This window comes from Cervus elaphus, chromosome 12, assembly GCF_910594005.1.
Source record: "Cervus elaphus chromosome 12, mCerEla1.1, whole genome shotgun sequence".
Lineage (NCBI taxonomy): Eukaryota > Metazoa > Chordata > Mammalia > Artiodactyla > Cervidae > Cervus > Cervus elaphus.
Window position 1 is genome coordinate 81009592 of NC_057826.1, and position 22060 is coordinate 81031651.

The 22060-nt window shown below is 38.4% G+C and overlaps 1 protein-coding gene across 2 annotated transcripts in view; it reads right to left on the minus strand.

Annotated features, from left to right (window-relative positions):
* Window positions 1-20273, minus strand: part of ARIH1 (ariadne RBR E3 ubiquitin protein ligase 1) — a 98299-nt gene extending 78026 nt beyond the window's left edge. Inside the window, exon 1 of one of the 2 annotated variants that reach the window (XM_043919680.1) lies at window positions 19579-20273. In XM_043919680.1, the coding sequence (XP_043775615.1) occupies window positions 19579-19947 (369 nt within the window). In that variant the 5' untranslated portion in view covers window positions 19948-20273. The remainder of the gene's footprint in view (window positions 1-19578) is intronic. The other variant, XM_043919681.1, reaches the window with a different exon arrangement.
* Window positions 20274-22060: the final 1787 nt, after the last annotated feature.

Below are 22060 nucleotides of genomic sequence, written 5' to 3' on the forward strand. Positions count from 1 at the left end.
TATTCTAATGCATATATATGGAATCTAGAAAAATGGTACTGAAGAATTTATTTACAGGGCAGCAAAGGAAAAACAGACATACAGCACAGACTTACGGACACGGGGAGAGGAGAGGAAAGGGTGAGATGCATGCAAAGGGTAATATGGAAACATATTACCACGTAAAATAGACAGCCAATGGGAATTTGCTGTGTGGCTCAGGAAACTCAAAGAGGGGCTCTGAATCAACCTAGAGGGATGGGATGGGGAGGGAGATGGGAGGGGGTTCAAAAGGGAGGGGGTATATGTAAGCCTATGGCTGATTCATGTTGAGGTTTGACAGAAAACAACAAAATTCTGTAAAGCATTTATCCTTCAATTAAAACATAAATTTTTTTAAAAAACTAAAGCAGAAGCTTTATTCTAGATTCTGCACACACAAAAATGTTAGCCCAGATATAGTTTAATGCACTGGTAATCTCCAATATGCTAAATAACTCTTTAAAAATTACAGAAGGGCTATCATGAGGAAGGGTTAGAATCAGGTAGGTTCAAGAAAAAAGCTACAAAGAAACATATTAACATATGGAAAAACTCAAAATCAGAGCTGTTCAAATATGAAATGCACTTACTTCTAGAGCAGCTGTGGTGTTTAAGTCATGGTGGACATTTAAGAATAGGCTCAGGGATCACTTAACAGGGAGACAGGACACTTGGTAAGTTGCTGTCCAGCATAACCTTTAAGATCTTTTTCATTCTTATTAAATTGTGTTGACTTTGATATCAAATATTTGACAAGTTTACTGTCATCCTTCATTCTTTAACTACTGTTTATATATTACATTTTCGTTCCTAAAGATGACTAGAGGACTTTTGTAAATTTTAAAGTCCTATCCTCACCCTTTCAGCTTTATAGTTGAGTGGAATGCAACATTATAAATCAAGCTACAGATATTCATATATTCCAAGGATCCAGTGTAACTGTATTAATGCAACATGAGTTGAGATGACTATATTAATACAAAACAAAGAAAATGTTTAGGGCCAATGAAATGTAATGATTATATTTAAAAAGTCAGACTGGTAAGTAAAATTAGATATACACATACATACTTTCTTTTCAAAGGAGTATTACTTTCATATTAAATAACAATGAGGCTCACTCTAAGTTTTTGTTTTATAAGAACTGAACAGAGGTTGAAAGATAAAGACATACTTAGATTTCTAAGTATGCACCATTTAAATGGTGCGTTATCAGTAATAAGGTCCTCTAAGAACTTCACAAAAGAAACATTTTCTCATTATTGACCAAAATAAGTCAAATCAGCTAATATCCCTTTAAGTATATGAAGCATTTGTTATCTAGTGCATCCATAATAATTTCAAAACGCTATTCACCTAGAACCTCTTAATGTTTCTGTCAGGAGAATGCAGACTTTGCAGACAACTGGTCTCAGTTTGTAATTCATATATAAATCACGAATAAATTTTACATTATACTTGTGTGCATTCTATAAGATACATCAAGCAATAAAATTATTTAATGTTAAAACTTTGTTTTTAATGCTTAAATCAGAATGGAAAGTAGTAAATATTATAAATACCAATTTTGGCTTGAAATTTTCTTGAAGATGGTACATATATAGGATGCAAAGTTTAAATGGGATACATAGTAGACTTCTGCCTCTATCCCCACACTGGTTTATTATTTATTTGGATTCATAAGCAACAGCACTAAAGTCATAAAACAGCCCACTGACTGACTGAACAAGTTAGTCTCCTGGGGCATACAGAGTTGGAGACACAGAAAGGTAGAGCAGATCTGGACAGACAAACAGAAAACACCCAGCACTAAGACAAGAGCAATCATATATGTTTTATTTATATTTAATGATGTAAAATACTGAGTTCCAACCCCAACCATGAAAGCCTGGGCAAGCTACTTAATTCTTCTAAGTCTCAGTTTCCTTATCCATAAAATAGTAAAAACACCATCTACTTCAGAGAATTGTTGTGATGACTAACATTCTCTTAACAACTGGTTCAAAACAAAAAAATGGAAAATATATCAGAGAATGAGAGAAGATTTAATTCGATGAAGTCAACAGAAGAGGAATGTGAACCATTCATAAAGGAAAAACATAGGGGTAGTACCAAGACTTACTTTTGTCAATAATAAAACTCATTCACATTTAATTTTGACTCTTCAAATCCATGTTTATTAACCATGTTCCAGGAAATGTGTGAGTCAATGAGAATACCAAAGTTAACACACTGATCAAGGATTTTCAAAATCTATTAGCAAGAGAATAACAGATTATTTTTAAAATAATAGTATTATATATACAAAATTCTGAGACCCACTCAAAGGGAAAGATTCAAAGATGAAATGTTAAAGGTGAGTCTTGAAGTATTAATGAGTTTACTAGAGGAAAAGTATTTGAAAGGAAAAAACACAAAGTCAGAAAGAAAAATTTCACAGGGATTATCATTATTTTGTTGTGTCAAGATGAGTGTGAAGAAACGATGGGTACAGTAGATAGAGGTCAAATTATGAGAAGTCTGATCTATCAGGCTAAGGATCTTTTATCCTAATCTGCATCCTCTGGTAACCTAGTTAATGGAACCCTCTAGGCTCAAGAAGCCCTAGGCTTAGTAGGTTCCTCATAAGCACCATTTCCTGTCCCATTTCTACTGCTTATCAAGATTGGTAAAAATACCGTGTACTTTCTTAGGCCATAAACAGACCAAGTATGAACATTTTTGACACTGTCATAAAACTGAACAGGATGACCACTCAGAAAAAAAGGAGACATTCAGCATTTGCTAAAAAATCTGTGGTAATCACACTACACTCATAAGGCCCCATTTCCATCAATATCACCCTTTTCATTCTTTTAATTTTTCTGATGTTGCCAATGAGAACCTTTTAATAACTTCTAATATCTTCTAGCAAGACTTATTCAAAGGACTACTTTCCTTCTTTCCTAAAAACCAGCTAGTGTCTTCGGACGGCAAGGCTTCCCTTAACCAAGCAGCAAAGAATGGTCTAACTACAACAAAAGTGAAAACACATCAGGGTTGACCTGGTGAAAAAATAACATCTCAAAAGACAAACTGGTAGGTGTGGGATTTCTGGGTAATGGCAATACACCAAGATACTCAACTATGAAAACCAGGCCAGAGCAAATCAAGAAATAGGATATAAATGAGATTAAGCTACAAGTGGATAAAAGCAGATATTATGGGTCCTAGTTACTGCTTTTACTGTCAAGGATTTATTTATGTGTTTGCCCTTCCTAGACTAGGAGCCCTGGAAAGGAAAGTATTCTCCAATCATCTTTGTACACCTACTGCCAAAGCACACCAACGGGAAGCACATGAACATAAAAGTTCAGTACAGATTTGGCAGACATGGTGATAGGAAGATGTATAATGTTTTTAGGAATAGTGTTATAAAATCCAAGAGGACCAATTTCAAGATAGACAGGGCCATTAGATCAGATGGAAAGGAGGCTTTGGTCTTTCAGCTTCCTATCTTGAAAGCATTCACACTAATTATCTTTTGTCACCTGAATTTTATACCTAGAAAGGAGCTTTAGAAATCATCATGTCTAAACCTTTCCTTCTGCAAGGGCAGGTTCAGACTATAACCCAAGTTATTTAGTCTTAGGTCACATAGCAATGCAGATGGGTCAGACTCTAGTCTTAGATGAGGTATAAGTTTTATAAGATAAGAAATATGAATTAAATAGACAAAGTAATTATTATGTACTTAAAAGCTTTATAAATACACCCAGTTTGGGGAGCTTTCAAGTTCATTTTTTGTTATTTATTAAGCATAATGTAAAAAAAGAAATTTTAATCTCATGATCCTGGAACTAATAAAATAAAGTGTCATAACCACAGTCCTGTATCTTTCCCTTCCTTTTCACATAGTATGTGTGGTAGCCAGCCTTCAAGATGGCCCCCAGTGATCTCTGCCCTCTGGGATACGTGCAGTTCCCTCCCACAGTGAATAGGTCTGACTGTAACCAACTGCTGTTGTTTAGTCACTAAGTCATGTCGTGACACTTCTGTGACCCCATGGACTGTAGCCCACCAGGCTCCTATGTCCATGGGATTTCCAAGGCAGAAACACTGGAGTGAGCTGCCATTTCTTTCTCCGGGGGATCTTTTGGACCCAGGGATTGAACCCAGGTCTCCTGCTTGGCAGGCAGATTCTTTACTACTGAGCCACCCGGAAGCCCTGTATAGGACAATGCAGAAATCACAAAATAAGGCTAAACCATGAAAACATTTACTGTATCTGTCTTGGTTCCTTAGACTATTACTTGGTCTAGTTGGAAGTAAGCTAACTTGTAGTGAGGACTCTAAAGTAGGCCAGTGAAGAGGCCCATGTGATGAAGAACTAGTCTCCTACCAACAACTACGAGAGGGAGTCATCTTGAAAGCGGTTCTTCAACACAAACCAAGCTTTCAGATAAATGCATCCTAGGCTGGCAGGACTACTACAACCTAATCAGAGACCCTGACCCAGAATCACCCAGCTAAACAACCTAAGACTATAATAAATGTTTGCTATTTTAAACCCCTAGTTCTAGGTAATGCGTTATGCAACAACAGATAACTAATACAAGAGACATTTAAAATTAGTCAATTAGCCAAAATGAAAGATTCTTTTAGTACTATAAAGTTTTCAGCATACAAAGAAAACTTAAGTATGAGGATTTGACTCAGTCATAAAGTCCAACTAAGATCTGAAAAAGTTTGGTAAAGCAGAAAGAATTTCTATTTTAAGTCAAAAAGACACAGTTTCAATGTCCTCCACCAGTCTTAACAGAGAGACTCTGAGATTCCCTGAGAAACTCATTTCTCAGCTTCTCTAACTTCAATTTACTCATCTATATAATGCAGACAGTGCTCCTTTCTTGGGACTTTGTAATAAACTAACAAACATGAATGAAAACACGTAGCATAGTTCATAAATATCAGCAATTATTACTTCTATGTTTATAAATCTTTCCTTACATAAAAATGAGTAAATTAGATCTTTTTTCCCCCTCTATCCTGTTATTTTTCCAAATCTCAGACATTCCCTTACTCCAATCTTTAAACTGTCATACTTGCTAGCTGGAATTGAAGTTCAAAAGCCCACAGTGTGGCTGTATGCACCCATGGAAAGCATGCTTCAAATATCTCCAAGACAGATCTGATAGACTAAGGATACTGACTGATTTTTTAAAATATTTATTATTCCATTTTCAGGTAGAATATAGTTAAGATATAAACAACCATCCCCATCCAGAACCAGAAAAGCTGGATAATATCCCCAAATCATGTCTGAAAACAGCAGAGAGCTGTGAAGGCAACAAAAACTACAGGCGTTGGTAATTTTACAACTTTAGTGATTTTTACCTGGAGGCACTTGAGAATTCTGGGAGCAAAGCAGAAGACTGATAATCTACCACAGAGGGGTGCTATTGACAGGCAGAAAAGTGGTTCCCCCACCCTGAGAGGTTCATATCCTAATATTTGGAACCTGTGAATTTATAACACATGGCAGAGAGGAATTACTGTTGCATATGTAACTAAAGCTGCTAATTAGCTGCCTTAGAGATTTTCCAGGTCAACCCAATGTAATCACAGGGTCTTTTTAAAAGGAGGAGGCAAAAGTGGAGAAAAGATCTGAAGATGCTATGTTTTTCTGACTTTGAGGTGAGAGTTAGGAAGCCATAGTCAAGGAATGTAGGCAGCCTCTAGTAGTGAAAAAAAAAGTCAGGGGAATAGATTCTCCCCTAGGACCTCCAGAAGGAACGCAGCCTGCCAACTCCTTGATTTTAGCCCAGTGAGATTCACTGTGAACTTCTGACTTTCTTGACTGTAAAATAATGAATTTCTGTTGTTCAGAGTCACTAACTTTGTGTTAACTTATTACAACAACAAAAGGAAACTAATACTGAGACTTGAAGAGGTATCTCAATGGGTAGAGGAACGGCTGGTCTTCCACTCAGAATATTTACTGAATCCTGGGGTCACACAGGGCCAAGACTAAAAATCTAGAGCCTCTGAAATACAGATTGGTGCTTCCAGCAGTCTGGGAAGGAAATAAAGTTTGGGGGCCCTTAGGAGAGGGACTGCTGAAAAAACATCAGTTCTTAGTTGAAGAAAAAAAAAAAAAGCCAACTGCAGCTAAGAGACAGACTAGAACTGAACAGGGCTAGAACTCAGCCTTACTGGATTAAGACGACGACTCACCACTCTCACTGTCAAGCAGAAGGAAAAATAAAAATCCTCTCTGGAGGAATCCATCATCATTCAGAATCTCTAAATACTGTATATAGAGGTACTGGCATGTAATCAAAATATGTCAAATGACAAGAACACGTGACTGAAAACAAAATAGTATGTAGAGACTAGATAATTCAGATGTTGGAAGTTAACTCACAAAACTTTTAGTAATAAATTCTTAATATGCTGGAGAAAATAATGCAGAAGATGTAACACAAATGAAAAAGAAAAATATCACTAGAAAATCAGCATCAGTAAAAAAGAATTAAATGGAAACTCCAGAATATAGTACCTGAAATAATTGAGGGGTGTTTAATAGCAAACCAGACAAAGGAGAAGACAGATGTAGAGATTCAGACAACAGATCAATAGAAATCAATCAAATTGAAGCACAGAGTAAAAAGGATATAAGATACACAAAAGAGCATCGAAAACATATTGAACATAATAAAAAGCTCTAATATATGTGCAACTGGAGGAAATGGGATAAAGGCAAAACTGAGAATTTCCCAAACCCGTAAGACATCACCCCCAAAGATTCAAAAGGATCTGAAAAGACAAAGCAAAATAAACACAAAGAAAGCCACAACTAGACACAAGGTCAAAAATATTACAAACACCCAGGTTAAAAGGTTCCTTAGCTTCCTCCTACCACAAACAACAGAAGCCAGAAAACAACAGAATCTGTAAAGTGCTGAAAGAAAACTACCAACCTAGAATTATATACATAGCAAAATATTAAAGAACGGGGGTAAAATAAAAACGTTTACACAAAAAATGTTTACTAAGTGACTGCTATGTATCAGGTGGGCCTCCAAGGTGGCAGAGTGGTAAAGAACCCGACTGCCAATGCAAGAGACAGAAGCAAAGCAGGTTCGATCCCTGGGTTGGGAGGATCCCCTGGAGAAAGACATGGCAATCCACTCCAGTATTCTTGCCTGGAAAATCCCATGGACAGAGGAGCCTGGCGCGCTACAATCCATCGGGTTGCACAGAGGCGGACACGACTGAAGCGACGTAGCACTCACAGTGTCAGGTACTGTTCTGGGCACTGGAACTACAGCAATGAATAAAACAAAGCCACTGCTCTCATAGAGCTTTCATTTCAATGTAAGAAGTCAGAATATAAACAAATTAATGGAATATGTCAGGTGATATCTCTACTAGCTACTCCCTGAAAAAATTAAGCATCCCATTCCATTTCCAAACATCTTTCCAGAACTAGTCATATTTTATGATCCACATTTCTAATATTTCTGTTACATATTAGCACAGAATCTAATATAGCTTATGTATGTTTCTGATTAATCAGCAGTAATTCCTAACCTGTCATATATAACCCATTACTAATTTAAAGTAAACACACAGTGTGGTTAGTCATATATTGGTTAGTCGTATCTCCTGTTTGCAAGCCAATACTATGTTTCCTTAGTGATTCAGAAATATTTCAGAATATCAAAGCAGCAACTCTCAATCTGTTTGGCCTCCGAATGCTTTTTAAACTTTAACATTACTGAAGGTGCCAAAGAGTTTTGTTCATGTGAATTATAACTATCAGTATTTATGTTAGATATCAAAACAGAATTGTTAAAATACTTATTAATTCATTAAAAATAACAGTAATAAACCCCATTTGTTAATATAAAGCCTATTTTTATTAAAATAAACTGTATGTTCTAAAACAACAGAGAGAAAAAGTGTACTGCTTAAGTCTCTTTAATATCTGGGTAAATAGAGAACAGTTGGATTCTCATATCTGCTTCTGCATTCAATCCTCAAACATGTTATTTGGTTTAAAGAAAAAAGAAAAGATAGTCTCACAGAGATATGTAGAGTTGGAAAAAGCAGAAGAACTTTTATAGCCTTTTCAGATAACTGTGGATATTTTTTTATACTACACCAAAACTCAAAAGGTGGTAGTTTCTTAAAGGCTAGTTGTAAAATAGAATCTGAAATCATATCAAAGAACTTTTCTTACTCGTCATATTAAAATCCAATGGTCTATCTTGTACTTTGAATGGATCACTTACCAATATATGATTGTGAAATATCACAAATGGTCACTGAAAAATTAGTTATTTGAAAAATACTGGCTCATTATGTTAAAAGCAGATCTTCCAAATGTTGATATATTATACAGGATCTCATCACCAGGATATTGTCAGTTTCAGTCTCACAGTGGCAGATACGTTTTCCAAAATTCTAATTTGCACTTAAAAACTTTAAATATTTATCACTGGCAACAAATACTATTAGCAGCTTTTTTTTTTAATAACAGGTGTATTTGGAGAAATAGTTATCACATGTTTATTTGCCATTTGTCTGAATAATCAGCTTGTCATTTTTTCCAAGTAAAATTGGTGTTCCATCAAGCAGCTTGTTCAGCTCAGAAGCCTTTGTTTTTCTTCAAGACAACCTCTGTCTTTCAGTATGCAGAAGTGCCACATAAGATATTAAGAAATTGTGTACTTAAGGGATAAGATATAATAATACTAATAATTTTTACTGCTTCACCCAGGACAATAAGTGAAATCAACATTTTTTAATGACTGTGTGGCAATGAAAAATAAAAATAACTAGCACTAAGGTGATAACGATAACCCTATATGCAAAACAGAAAAAGAGACACAGAAATACAGAACAGACTTTTGAACTCTGTGGGAGAAGGTGAGGGTGGGATATTTCAAAAGAACAGCATGTATACTATCTATGGTGAAACAGATCACCAGCCCAGGTGGGATGCATGAGACAAGTGCTCGGGCCTGGTACACTGGGAAGACCCAGAGGAATCGGGTGGAGAGGGAGGTGGGAGGGGGGATCGGGATTGGGAATACATGTAAATCCATGGCTGATTCATATCAATGTATGACAAACCCACTGGAAAAAAAAAATAATAATAATAAAAAAAAAAAAAAGAAGAAATCAAAGTAACCAATAAACTAAGGAGGTGGGAAGCTAAAAAAATAAATAAATAAATAACTAGCACTAGTATAATTAGTGCCTCTGACTTGATCTGTGCTAAGGTTCCCATGGTTTTACTGCTTCTGCACTATCAGTACAAATCCCAGCATGCTAACAGACAAATAATGTCCTAAAAAGTTTTTCTCTTATGGACCATACTTTGAGAACTACTGCATTAGAGTGACTCAGTTATTTTTAATGTAATTCTCAGTTCATATAAAGTGCTAGAGAACTACATGCAGATAAGAAAGTTAAATCTAAAAAAGTCGCTGTATATTCAGAGGCTTTAAAAAGCTTGCATTCTTGGAATTCAAACACTTTTTTCTTGTCACCTTACACTACTACTGTGGTATTATCTGGAAATCATAAAATAATTAGTGCCAGAAAAAAATCGTGTCCAGCTCTCTTTGGTTTACAGATAAGGAAACCAAGGAAACAAGGGACAAACTTCAACGAACATGTATTCACTGAGTTTCTACTACATCAAAGACTATTAGTGTGACATACACTATGGAAGAAGACTCTGCTCTTACCTTCAAAATCCTCATAGCAAGCTAGTGACTTAGGTATTGGGATGGCCATATTACAGCCTCCTGTATTATCCATATAAAGGGTTATGCAAACACAGGTAAAAGAGCAGTGATGGTAGGGAAGAGGGACCTGGTAAGAGATATGTAATATCTGAGCAGGGTATGAGCAGAAGGATATCAGGCAGTTAAAAAGAGAAAGAAGACTTCCCTAGTGGTATAGTGGTTAAGAATGTGTCTGCCAATGCAATACAGTAGACCCAGGTTCGATCCTTGGGTCGGGAAAATCCCCTGAAGGAGGGCATGGCAACCCACCCAGTATTCCTGCCTGAAGAATCCCGTGGGCAGAGGAGCCTGGTGGGCTACAGTTCACAGGGTCACAAAGAGCCGGACACGACTGAGCAACTGAACAGCAACAGCAGCCGATGCAGGGGACGTGGGTTCTATACCCAGGACAGGAAGATTTCTCATGCCTTGGAGCAACTAAGCCCCTGTGCCGTAACTACTGAGTCATCGCTCTACAGACCTCAAGTCGCAACTACTGAAACCCCTGTGCCTAGAGCCTGTGAAACAAGAGAAGCCACTGCAATGAGAAGCCCATGCATGGCAACTAAGACTAGCCCCTACTCATCGCAACTACTGAAAGCAACGAAGACCCAGAGCAACCAAACCCAGCACAACCAAAACCAAAACATAATTTAAAAAAAAAAGAGAGAGAGAGAAAGAGCAACCACAAAAAGAAGGATCAGCATGAACAAAAACAGGAAAACATCAGTGTGCATTTATATAGTAAGAAATTATAAGTAGTGCAGTTGGGAATGGTGGGAAAATTAGAAACAATAGCAAATAAGAATGAAAAAGTTACCAGAAATCAAGGTGAGGAAGGCACAAACACCATATTAAAGCATCTAGGCTAGACATATAATAGAAAATGTGTATTCTCTATTTAGTTAAAAGAAGAGGAATAACAAATTTCAGAGTAACTTGATCAGGGCTAATTGGATACAGGAAATGTTGGGGCAAAAAAGAATCACTGACTTTCAAATTCCAAGAATGGCTGATTAGTAAATCAATCAAAGGAAGAACAGCCTTAAGGAGAGAAGGCAATAAATTTGTTTTTAAATGGGTTTCAGAGACTTGTCCAAAATGTCACAAATTTCAATGAGTCCACATAAGAGGTTTTTACTTATAAATACTTGCTAAGAAAATCAGAAAGTACTTCTCAGTCTCTAGCATATACTTACTCCCTAGAAAACTGTACAATTGTGACTGAGAAAGGGTATAATATGTAATTGGAATCAGTTAATATTTGAATTAGAAGTATGACAGTTTCAAAGCAGATAGCAAAGCAAGTCTGGGGAGAAGTGTCTGGGATTATAGCTATTCTTAGCATTGTCTAAACAAATGTCTTAGTAATAAGGAAATGTAACCTAATACTTCATTATCTGCTGTACTTTTTGCCAAAATGTATTAAGTGTATTAGGTCACTTGTGACACTTCTTTTAAATGGAACATAAGAAAAAGGGGAAAATGCTATCCAGCAAGTTTACATTAAGGAAAAAAAATTACATGAAAAAGCTCCCAATACAGTATTTGACCTTAATACTAGTATTCTCATTTTTAAAAATGAGAAAAAGTAGGGCCTCTGAAAAGTTAATCTGCCAGAGCAGATGCTAGCTCAATAAGACCCTTTAAAACTGCCTTCTAAGATACCAAACTACCCATTAATTTAATTCAAACACCAACTGACATCTACCACACAGCAAGATTAAGAAATGAGATACTATTCACGATGGTTGGATGGCATCTCTGATTCAATGGACATGAGTTTGAGCAAGCTCCAGGAGAAGGTGAAGGACAGGGAAGCCTGCGGTGTTGCAGTCCATAGGCTTGCAAAGAATGTGAACAATTGAACAACAGTTTCGTTGGACTGTTTTCCTTTGTTTTTGTATCTTCTCACTTATCTGATTAAACCTATTCTTTGGCTAAAGTTTTTCCAGACAAAACAATGTGGTTGGGGAAGGACCCAGTAGGGTCCCGCTCCATTTCAAAAACTTAAAATACAAGCTCGTAGAAATCTACTGATGCTATAAAACATGCCCATTCTTTTGGAACTGAAGAGCCAACACTGGTCCACAGTTTAATTAGCTCAGGCAGTTTTGATTTACTTTATTCTAAACACAATAGGCTTTTTTAAACACTGAAAATAAAATAAGGCAAGGACTGCCACTACCATCTCATGGGTCCCAAAGGATTCAGCGATCCCAGGTTAGAAGCAGCTTCAGATTACAGATTTTTTTTTTCATTTATTTTTATTAGTTGGAGGCTAATTACTTTACAATATTGTAGTGGTTTTTGCCATACATTGACATGAATCAGCCATCGGATTACAGATTATTCTCTCACCTAGTAAGTGATCATCAAATGTCAGTCTAACCACTCATTCTTCTATTTATCCCATCAGTTAAAGGGAATAATTAATCTACTTGTAACATTACATAGTAACCAAAGGTTACTGATATCATTATCAACCTGATATTGATATAGCATCAATATTAAAAGATGAACTGTATAAATAGCCAAGATCTTAGCAAAGTTATGGGCCTGTGATATTATACCTAAGAAAGGCAATGTATAATTGAAAATTAGAGAAGTAGGCAACATGCATAATCAAAGATACAGGTTCACTGTCATAGAAGAGACAAAGAAAAGAGGATTGATTAACTTCAAGAAAAAGTTTTTCCTTCATGCTTCCAAACAGTAACTGTTAAGAAAACAGGAAAACAACAACAACAACAACAACAACAACAACAGGACTTCCCTGGTGGTCCAGTGGTTTAAGAACCTGCTTGCCAATGCAGGGCAGATTCCATATGCCACCTAGCAACTAAGTACTTGTACCCTAGAGCCTGAGCTCTGCAACAAGAGATGCCACTGCAATGAGAAGCTTCTGCACTGCAGCTAGAGAAAGTCTGAGAGCAGCAATGAAGACCCAGTGCAGCCAAAAATAAATCATTAATTTTTTAAAAAAAGAAAACAACTAAAAATATCAGAGGGCCACCCTAGCAATAAAGGACCAAAGTTAAAGTGAAAACAGTTTAATTCCATTTTTTTTTCCCAAAAATCAAGAGTTAGAATGAGCTATATCACAAACTAGTTTACTGTCATTTACTCACAGTTAAGCAGACTGGAATGTTACAAAGAGAGGATTATTAAAGACACTGGACAAGAACAATGACTTTGCTTTCAACCCTGGCTGTGTATTACAATAAACCAGGGAAAACTTCTGTTTAATGATAATGCCTGGTCCAAACTCCTAGAAATTCATTTGCTCCGCCTTGGGTTATCAGTCCCAAATTTTTTTTTAAATCCTCAAGCAAAAAAGTCTGAATGAGTAAACTGCATCAGTATCAATACACTGATTATGATACTATATACTAGTTCTGCAAGATGTTATCATCATAGAAAAATCAGTAAAGGGTACAGGGGATCTCTCCGCATTATTTCTTGCAACAGCATTTGACTCTACAATTATCTCAAAATTTAAAATGTGATGAAAAAACTCCCAGGTGATTCCACTATGTAGCTAGAGTTTAAAAAAAAAAACCAACAGACTGGAGAATCTCAGATTCCTGCCAGTTATTAATAATCCCAAAAAGCTGCAAACTATTCTTTCAATCTCAGCCACTGAAGGTAATTAGGAATACTTATCATTTAAAGATATAATATTTTGCAAAGCCAAACACAAACAATTTACGGTTATTCTAAAATAAAAAATCCAAATTACTATACACTCCCATTAGTATAAAATTGACTGGATAGATAAGCATTATACTATAGTTCTCATTCACCTCTTAACTGAGCCAGATTATATGTATCATAGTAAGTAGCCTCTAAAATGGCCCCTAGGATCTACCACCTCATCTTCCTTTTGTGTAATCCCTTCCTCTTTAGTTCCTCACTGATAACAGGTAGAGTATGGCAAAGTGATAGGATGTCATTTCTGAGATGGTGTTACAAAAGAGGGTGGCTTCCATCTTGGGGGGGCGGGGGTGGTCTCTATCAGAAACCCCCTGCCCCAAAGGAAAGAAGCTACTGTGTTGTAAGCCACTTTTCAGTGAAGCTCCCATGGCAGGGAACTGGCCAAAAAACAGCCAGTGAAAAATCCTGAGGCTTGCCAACAGTCACATGAGTGAGCTCGCAAGGGGATCTTCCTCTAGTCAAACCTTGGTAACTGCAGTCTAGCCAGTATGTTGAGTTGTAGCCTTACAAGACACCCTGAAATAGAGGCACCAACTAAGCTGAAGTCAGAATTGTGACCCACAGAAAGTGTGAGATAAATGTTTGCTGTTTTTAAGCCACTAAGTTTTGAGGAAAATACAGGGCTAAAAATAATACATATTGGTCCCACAGGACAAACCCACAAGAAAGTAATCTGATCTGATAACTTCTGCCTATCTTTGTTCAGAGTATCAAACCTCCCAGGTTTTACAACATTATCACTTATAATTAACAAACTGTTTTACCTGAGGTGACCTCACCATCACTGGGACACAGCTTCCTCATTCTTATTTCAATTTCTTAGAACGGCTTCCTATCCGTCTCTTCTAGCCATCTAAATCCTAGACATCTTCCAGATAAAACTCACAGATCTCTTCCATGAATACCTATTACAATCCATTTAGCACTGATCTAACAACTTTAAGAGTCGAAATTCAGAGACCATAAACTGCTTAAGAGTAAGTCTCATATTTTCTTCAACATTTTGTACAGTACTGAGCAACTGCATTTACAGTATTCAATTCCTTATATCCCTTCCAGTGTATCAAATAAATAAATTCTCTCAACTATTTTTATTTTTAAAAAATAAAAATAAAAAACCTCGGGGGTGAGAAAGAGTGGAAGAAAACCTAAATGTTCCAACCTAGAATATGAGATTGTCGTTGGTTTGACTTGCATGTTTGAAATAACTGAGTATAGACCACTCTAATCTGAAGAATAACAGTAATGATAACAAATCCCTTCCATGATTAGCCTAGTAATTGTTACTTGTAGGCTCTCTCTAGCTAGTTCTCTCTCCTAGTACTTGTTCAGGCTCTTGAAATTTTCCTTTTATTAGTTTCTTAAACAATTTGCCTTCCATCATTAACCCACTCCACAGTAATTCATCACTAGTCACTACACATGGAGAAACACTGCTGTTAAATTTCAACTAGACCAGTAGTTCTCAAACTTTAGCTTGCATCAGCATCACTTGGAATGCTTGTTAAAACAGACTGCTGCATCCCACCCCCACAGTTCCTGATTCATGACTAATGCCATAAGTGATTCAAAAAGACCATAAAGCTTGTAACTCAAAGAAAATCAGCTGCGGGGGGGGCGGAGTTCAAGAGGAATAAACTACACCAAACACTGCAATGGCTTCAACACACACACACAAAAAATCCCCCCCCAACCCAGTTAACCAATCTAAATTTATCTTGATATGCCCACTTGACTTCAATTTCATTGAAACAAGGAGGACCTCCAATTCACTGAGGTTTTTTTAAAAGGATATTAGAAAAATTAAGCATTAATGTAAAAAAGACCAATCTAGTAGTTCAACACTCCTGCTTAACTTTCCAGATATAAAAAAAGGGGTGGGGGGGGGGGGCAGACAAAAACTGAAGGTTCTATGATGTGAAAATTAACTTGCCAGTTAGGAAAAGCAGTGGGTAGAACTGATTCTTGAACCTATACATAATACACTGGACTATACTGCCTCTAATTTATGCATGAAACTTCAGCTTAGAAGTACCTCAAATATTTTAAATATAAAATGGGCAAAATATTAAAGATTTCATATCAACAGCTAACAGAAAATTTGTTGTCTTTTAAAGTTTATTAATAATAATAATTCTTCTAATAGCAAGAAGCCCACCCACTTCTCTTTTGCTTCCTCTCTGATCAACATCCAACAGTTCCATGTGCCTGTTCCTCAGCATATCCTTTAAATGTGGTATTCCTAAGGGTTACTTGCCCTTCTTACTCATTCTCCCTGAGTGAGTCAAAATCATGACACTGGGTGAACTATGAACATTCCAGTCGTTCAGAACTATCACTGGACTGGCTAAAAATACAAGATGCTTAGGCTCCAATTCAGACTTGACTAATGGATAATAATCTCTGGGAATTGAGCCCAAGAATCTCTATGTTCCCCACCTCTATATGCTTCTTAGGCAAGAACCATGTCCTCTACAGTGACCAGCACACACACAAGGCACAATCAACATTTGCCAAAGAATGCTGTGGGAACAAAAAACAGCAAATTTAAACATTCTTGAATTCCAGAGTTACGTAGTGTTAGTTTAATAAATTACTTAGATATTTAGACAACTACTTAGATAACCATTGTAATATTATTAACCATCTTAATATTAACAATGCTAGTTAAATATAGCTGGGTAAATAAAGGACTTTAAGCACTTCTCTACCCTTAAGATATGTTACAGAAAACCCCTGATCTTAAAGTTCAAAAGGTAAGTAGCCACAGAGTTTAAATACAAGAAGATCAAATTAAACAAACAAAAGTTAGAAAGCCAGAAAACCAAGAGCTTTCTAAAAGAAAAAGTGTTAACTTGATTGAAGACTAGAACTAACCAGCAGATATCTACAAATAACAGTATTCATCTGTTGTTGCCCAGAAAAAGTAATCAAATTCCCCCAGGGAAGAATCAATTAACTTGGCAAACTTTTTTACATTCAATCTTTTTCTCCTGCACATTTATTTTCAAATTCACTAACATACGTGATTCATATTGAAAAGCAGTTACCAGGAAGAAGGGGATTTAAATTTTTTAGAATTAACAGCAAGCTCCCCAATGTGAACTAAGTTAATAAAACAACGGTTTTTAACTTACTTAGAACTTACTATATATTAAACCAACATTAGATTTAATTGAAAAACCTGTATGACTGATGTTTAAATGCTCTATGAATATAAATTGGTCTCATTAATCAATAAAAAGATAAACATCCCAAAAGGGGGTAAAATGAGCGAAAGCAAAGGGCAATTTACAAAAGAAATACCAATGCCCAAAAAACTTTAAAAATTCAACCTCATTAGTTTAAAAAAAAAAAAATTTAAAAAATGATGACCAATCAAGGATCATGGAGGGAAAACTAGTATAACCTTGCTGAAAGCAATGTGCTAATATTTATTAAATGGTTGAAAATAAGCAAATGTTTGTTTGGCTCAGCAATTTATCCTATCAAAATAAAACATCCAGACATTTATCTCTAAGAATACTCCTAGTGAGGTTTATAAAAGATGAAAACTAGACAATAAAATGGAAGACCAATAATAACAGACTGACTAAATTAGTTTAGATCTGTAATTGTGTAAGCACTTGAAAAATAGTTACTTATTGATAGGAGAAAGTTGTCGACCTTCCCTCTGTTTTTGCAACCTGCTTTTTTTCTACTGAAAACATAAAAAGAACATAGTTTTATTCCGTAATTATTATTTGTTTAACATGTATAGCTCATCCATGTGTAACATGTATACACATGTAATACATGTTATACATGTATATATCCATGTATAACATGTATAACTCATTCCAGATATATAGATCTGGAACAATTATTACAGTTCAGATTCTGGTGTATTTCTCTCAGCAGCAAGAAAAAAGTTATCTCTTTTTTTCCTCACCTCATCAGTTTTTTTCTTACAGTGTAATGTGTTACCTGTAAAACTTAAGTTTAAATCTATTAACATAAATAATCTATAACATAACCAAACCCTAGTTTACTGCATCATTTGCCCAGTGTATACCATTTCAAGAAAGAAGATCTGGAGTAAATCCTATCCTTTGATCTACTGATATTTCTAAGTATCAACTTTTAACAAAGGAAAGACACTCATTTCAGCAGCCCTACTTAAGAGCACCCTTAACAAGTAGTAAACTAGGAAAAAAAGGGTTGTTTCAAAAATTCAGCATGAAAAGATGGTTAAAGTAGGACACCTAAAAAAAATTCTCTGGTATTTTGTAGTTCTTAGTTCAGGCTATCCATGTTTATTCCTCTTCCTCTAAACTAACAAAGAAAATATGATGTCACATGCATTAGCTACATCTCTGTTCCAGAAGTGACATAAAGAATTTGTAGGGTTTGGCCTCAGTGATTGAGGACACACCTAAGAGCTGAAAAGGCTGAATGAGATTTAACTACGTGAAAACATACTACAAGAAGTTAAACAATAAACATCCATGAATTTTAAAAGGTAACTAAAAATGCGAATAAGCCAGGTGATAGGTCTGAAAGCATCAGATTCAATATAGATTTACTATATACTTTATGTAGTAAAAAACGAAAAGGGAATTCAAGGTTTCACTGTAAATTCAACTTTCCTCAAAAAAAAAAAAAAAACTTCTCCATTTAGTGACCTAAGAACTTAAGTGTTGTATCTGTAGATCAGAAAGAGCTATAAAACTTATCTTCCTTCTACAACCCTTCAATTTCCTCTTCAGACTACATTATCTATACGCAAGTTTGAGATTTCCACTGTTTAGTAATAGCACTAAGTGTCACAGTTTTTCTTTTTTTACTATTATTTAAAACACTGTCTTCAAACAGGCCTAAATAGATGGCTTCATTTTCAAAAGAAAGTGTCTTTTTTACTAAATACTGTAAAAAAAATAAAAAGAATCTATTAATCATGCAAGCTCAACAAGCACGCAGTGACACACTGCTTGTTTACCAGTGAACATTAGTCAACCAATTTTAAGAGGGAAAAAAAAATCACATACAAGAAGGCAATAACCTGCTGCTCACCTATACTGTTTTCTTCCATGAAACTAGTGTTTTCTAAGAGTTATACTGAATCAAGACTCCATTTTTATTCTGCAGTCGCACCCCTGACCCCCTCATTTGTTCTAAATAAACTGAAACTTTTCATTTTCTAAAGCTCAAAACGCAAAATATGACCCACAAGAAGATTAGATGAGATGCGGTTATCAATTTAAACCGAGTCCTACTTACCGACAATGAAATACAAATTATCAGAGAAAGGAGTCCAGAAGCAGAAAGTCTCTAACTTGCTAACTCACAATAAGACTCTTGTTCAATATTACACAATAACACTGCGCTTTGCTGTTGTTTGAGCTGCAAAGGCTGGGTATGCAAGTTGCAGCAACTATGCCAACAGCTTCAAGTATGCTACAACTGAGAAAAGTAGCAGTTAGAACCCAAACGAACAGCAAACATTTAGAAAGATACAAGCAGAAGCCTCACCATTAGAAAAGAAGATCCATCAGCACCTCTTCCAAGAAATAGTTCCCTTCCCCCACTTTTAAGTAGGCACTTAAGACTGCCAAGCAGATCCATTTCTTTATTAACCGGTGCCCACTTGGGGCAACTGTACACCAAGCAAGCCCTTAGGCCTACTCTAACCCCTTCCAAAAGTGCTCAAGTGAGACTGAAAGCCGGGGAAGCCGTCTTAGGAGCCCAGATTTTCACCTCCCATCCCGCCCCGCCCCTGTAAGCTCTCCTGAGGCCAGAGGAAGGACACCGTGCCCAGGGACCTGCAGCAATTGCCCGCAAGAGAAGTCTGAGGCGGCCGGAGGCCTCCGCCATAGCAGGACCTGGAAAGCACCGCCCCTAGCGCACCTCCCCACACCCGGCGAATGTCTGCTCTATCCCCGGCAGAAGAGAAGACAGGGCCGGGAGGCACCAGGCTAGGCTGCGCACCAGGCCCTGGCCTGCCCCTCGGGGCCGCGCGGACCGCCCGAATCCGCTCCCGGGTCCGGCTCGGTCAAGCTGGCGCGGGGGCCACACTCACCTGGATGACCTCGTTGACCTCCCGGATACATTCCACCATGTGTTGCAGAATCTGCTCGGCCGTGAGCACCTCGTAGCGGTAATCCTCCTCCTGCTCATGCCCCGGCCCGCCGCCGCCGCCACCGCCGCCGCCGCCACCTCCGGGCCCCAGAGCGCTGCCGCCGCCGCCGCCCGTCTCCCCGCACAGCAGTCCGTCCCGCTCCCCGCCGACGCCCAGCCCCGGCTCCACCAGCTCCACCTCGCCCAGATCCAGGTTATCATCGTCCGGCTCATCGTCGTCCTCGTCCTCCTCCTCCTCGGCGCCGCTGTCCTCCTCGCTGCACTCTTCGTCCTCGTCGAACTCGTAGTTGTAGCCCTCGTCCGAGTCCATGGCGCGACGCGCAGAGGCCCGGCGGACGCTGGCCCTGAGGCGGGGAGAGGGCGGGGACGCCGAGGCCCCGGCTCTCGCTCCGGCTCCGGCTGATGTCCGGACGCAGGCCTGGCTCCGGCCCCGCGGGCCGCGGCTCCTCCCCGGGCGCGGCGGTTGGCGGTTGGCGGCTAGCGGCGGCGGGGAGGGCGCGGAGGAGGGAGGGAGGGAGCGAGGGGGCCGCTTGCCGCCCGCCTCAGTCAGACGCGGCTCCGCTCAGGCCTCCGAGAGAAAACAGTCCCCAGCGCCACCTCCACGGCCGCTGCTACCGCTACTGAGCCAACAAAGGGGCGTGCGTCACCGCGTCGCGCTGCGTCGGCGCGTCACTGCTCTTGACGTCATCACGCCCCGCCCCGCCGCCCCTGCGTGGAGTGCGGGGAGACCCCACGGCCTCGGTGTGCCCTGGGAGCGCGGCGCCGCGGGAGTCGCAGGCTGGATTCCGGCTGCGGTCGCTGTTTGGAGCCTCAGCAGAGAACAGAGTACTGGAGGAGCTTGTGACCATTGGTCGCCGAGAGCGAGAGGGGGCCTGGTCCGCCCAGGTGGTGGATTTTTCCTCAGGCCATGAAGATCCAGCCCCCCGCGCAATCCTTTGGGGAAGGCGGCGTTCCCCCAGGGCCAGAGAGACCCTTCCCGCCGGCCCGGGAGTGATTCCAGGAATACCTCGGCTGTTGAGCTCCTGTTTCTCTAGCCTGGGCTACTCAGTGGATTCTGTTTTATGCAGAACCTCTAAACTGTGTTGCTGGTGAACCCCGTTTTAAGTAATTAGATCGTGTACTCCGGACGTGCTGTGATTTTTAAGTCGCCTACAGTGACGTCATTTAAAAGAAGCGTTTCCTGAACTCAGGTTATCAAGCACTTTATTCAAGGCACTAAACTGTTAAAAAGTCATGGCTTCCCTTAATTGAGTACTGTGTAAGATCTTTACATACATATTTCTTATCTTCATGGAGCCACAGTACCCACTTTTTACCTGAGACTGAAAGTGAAAGAGACTTGAGGAAGGCCACGGAACACTTGTCCTATGTTTTAGCACCTAGGTGACCTTAAATAGCAATCATAAAAATAATTTAAAATGCATAATATGTATTATATGCTGCATTATATATCAAATGGGCTGTAAGATAATACAATACAGACAATAATAGAAATATATACAGGGACCAAATAAAGCAGAGAGATAATGCCTGTCTCCTATCTGGAAATGTGTGAGCTGAGTGTTAATAGATGGCCAGGAGTTTAACAGAGAAGATAGGGAAGATGATCTAGCCTGAGAAAATAACAAAAGTGAAAGCACAGTAGGGGTAAAATAGTTCAGTTCAGGGAGCTTAAAATGCAAGGAGGGTAAGTGACAAAATATCAAGCAAGTTGTGAACAGGAGAGGAAGAGTATTTTACACCATTCTAATAGACATAAATCTTTGTAAATAGGACAGAAAAGCCAGAGAAATACTCTGAAGGAAGAAGAGGCACGAGAAAACTTCCTCTTGGGATAACTTGGATTGCCCAGATTGGAAAGTTTTTAAAGTCTGAATCCCTAATTTGCTGATAAATCTTACCTTTCAACATACAGTTTCCCTTTGGAATCTGATTTTGAAAAGTGAAAAATACCTTTATAATGGAAATAAGCCTTATTAATTTGTCCATTTTGTAAAGTTTTTCAATAATAAGATTTCCTAAAATAATCCAAGGATTTGCAAATTAAAACTTAATATTTTGTGTCTTGGTCCTTTCTTGTTTTTATTTTAGCAGCTCTAGGTAGTTGCCACACCTGGAGCAACCTTAAGTATACTAGCAACCCTTCTCTCCACCCCATCCCTGTTCTTACACACCTACAGAGAAAATTCAGCAAGGCTTGACAGTACCCTAAACTCCTTTATGTCATCTTTCTTTTCATCCACTCCTATCTTGACTGAATCCTACCATCCAGATCCTCCCCTTTGATATGGAGCAGCTGACCACTACTGGAGAAATTTGCATGATCACACGCATTCTGTTATTAAATTCCAATCACCTACCACACCTGATGCCTCAACACCACCCAGCAGCCCTGTTAAATTTTTCTAAATTATTCTGCCATT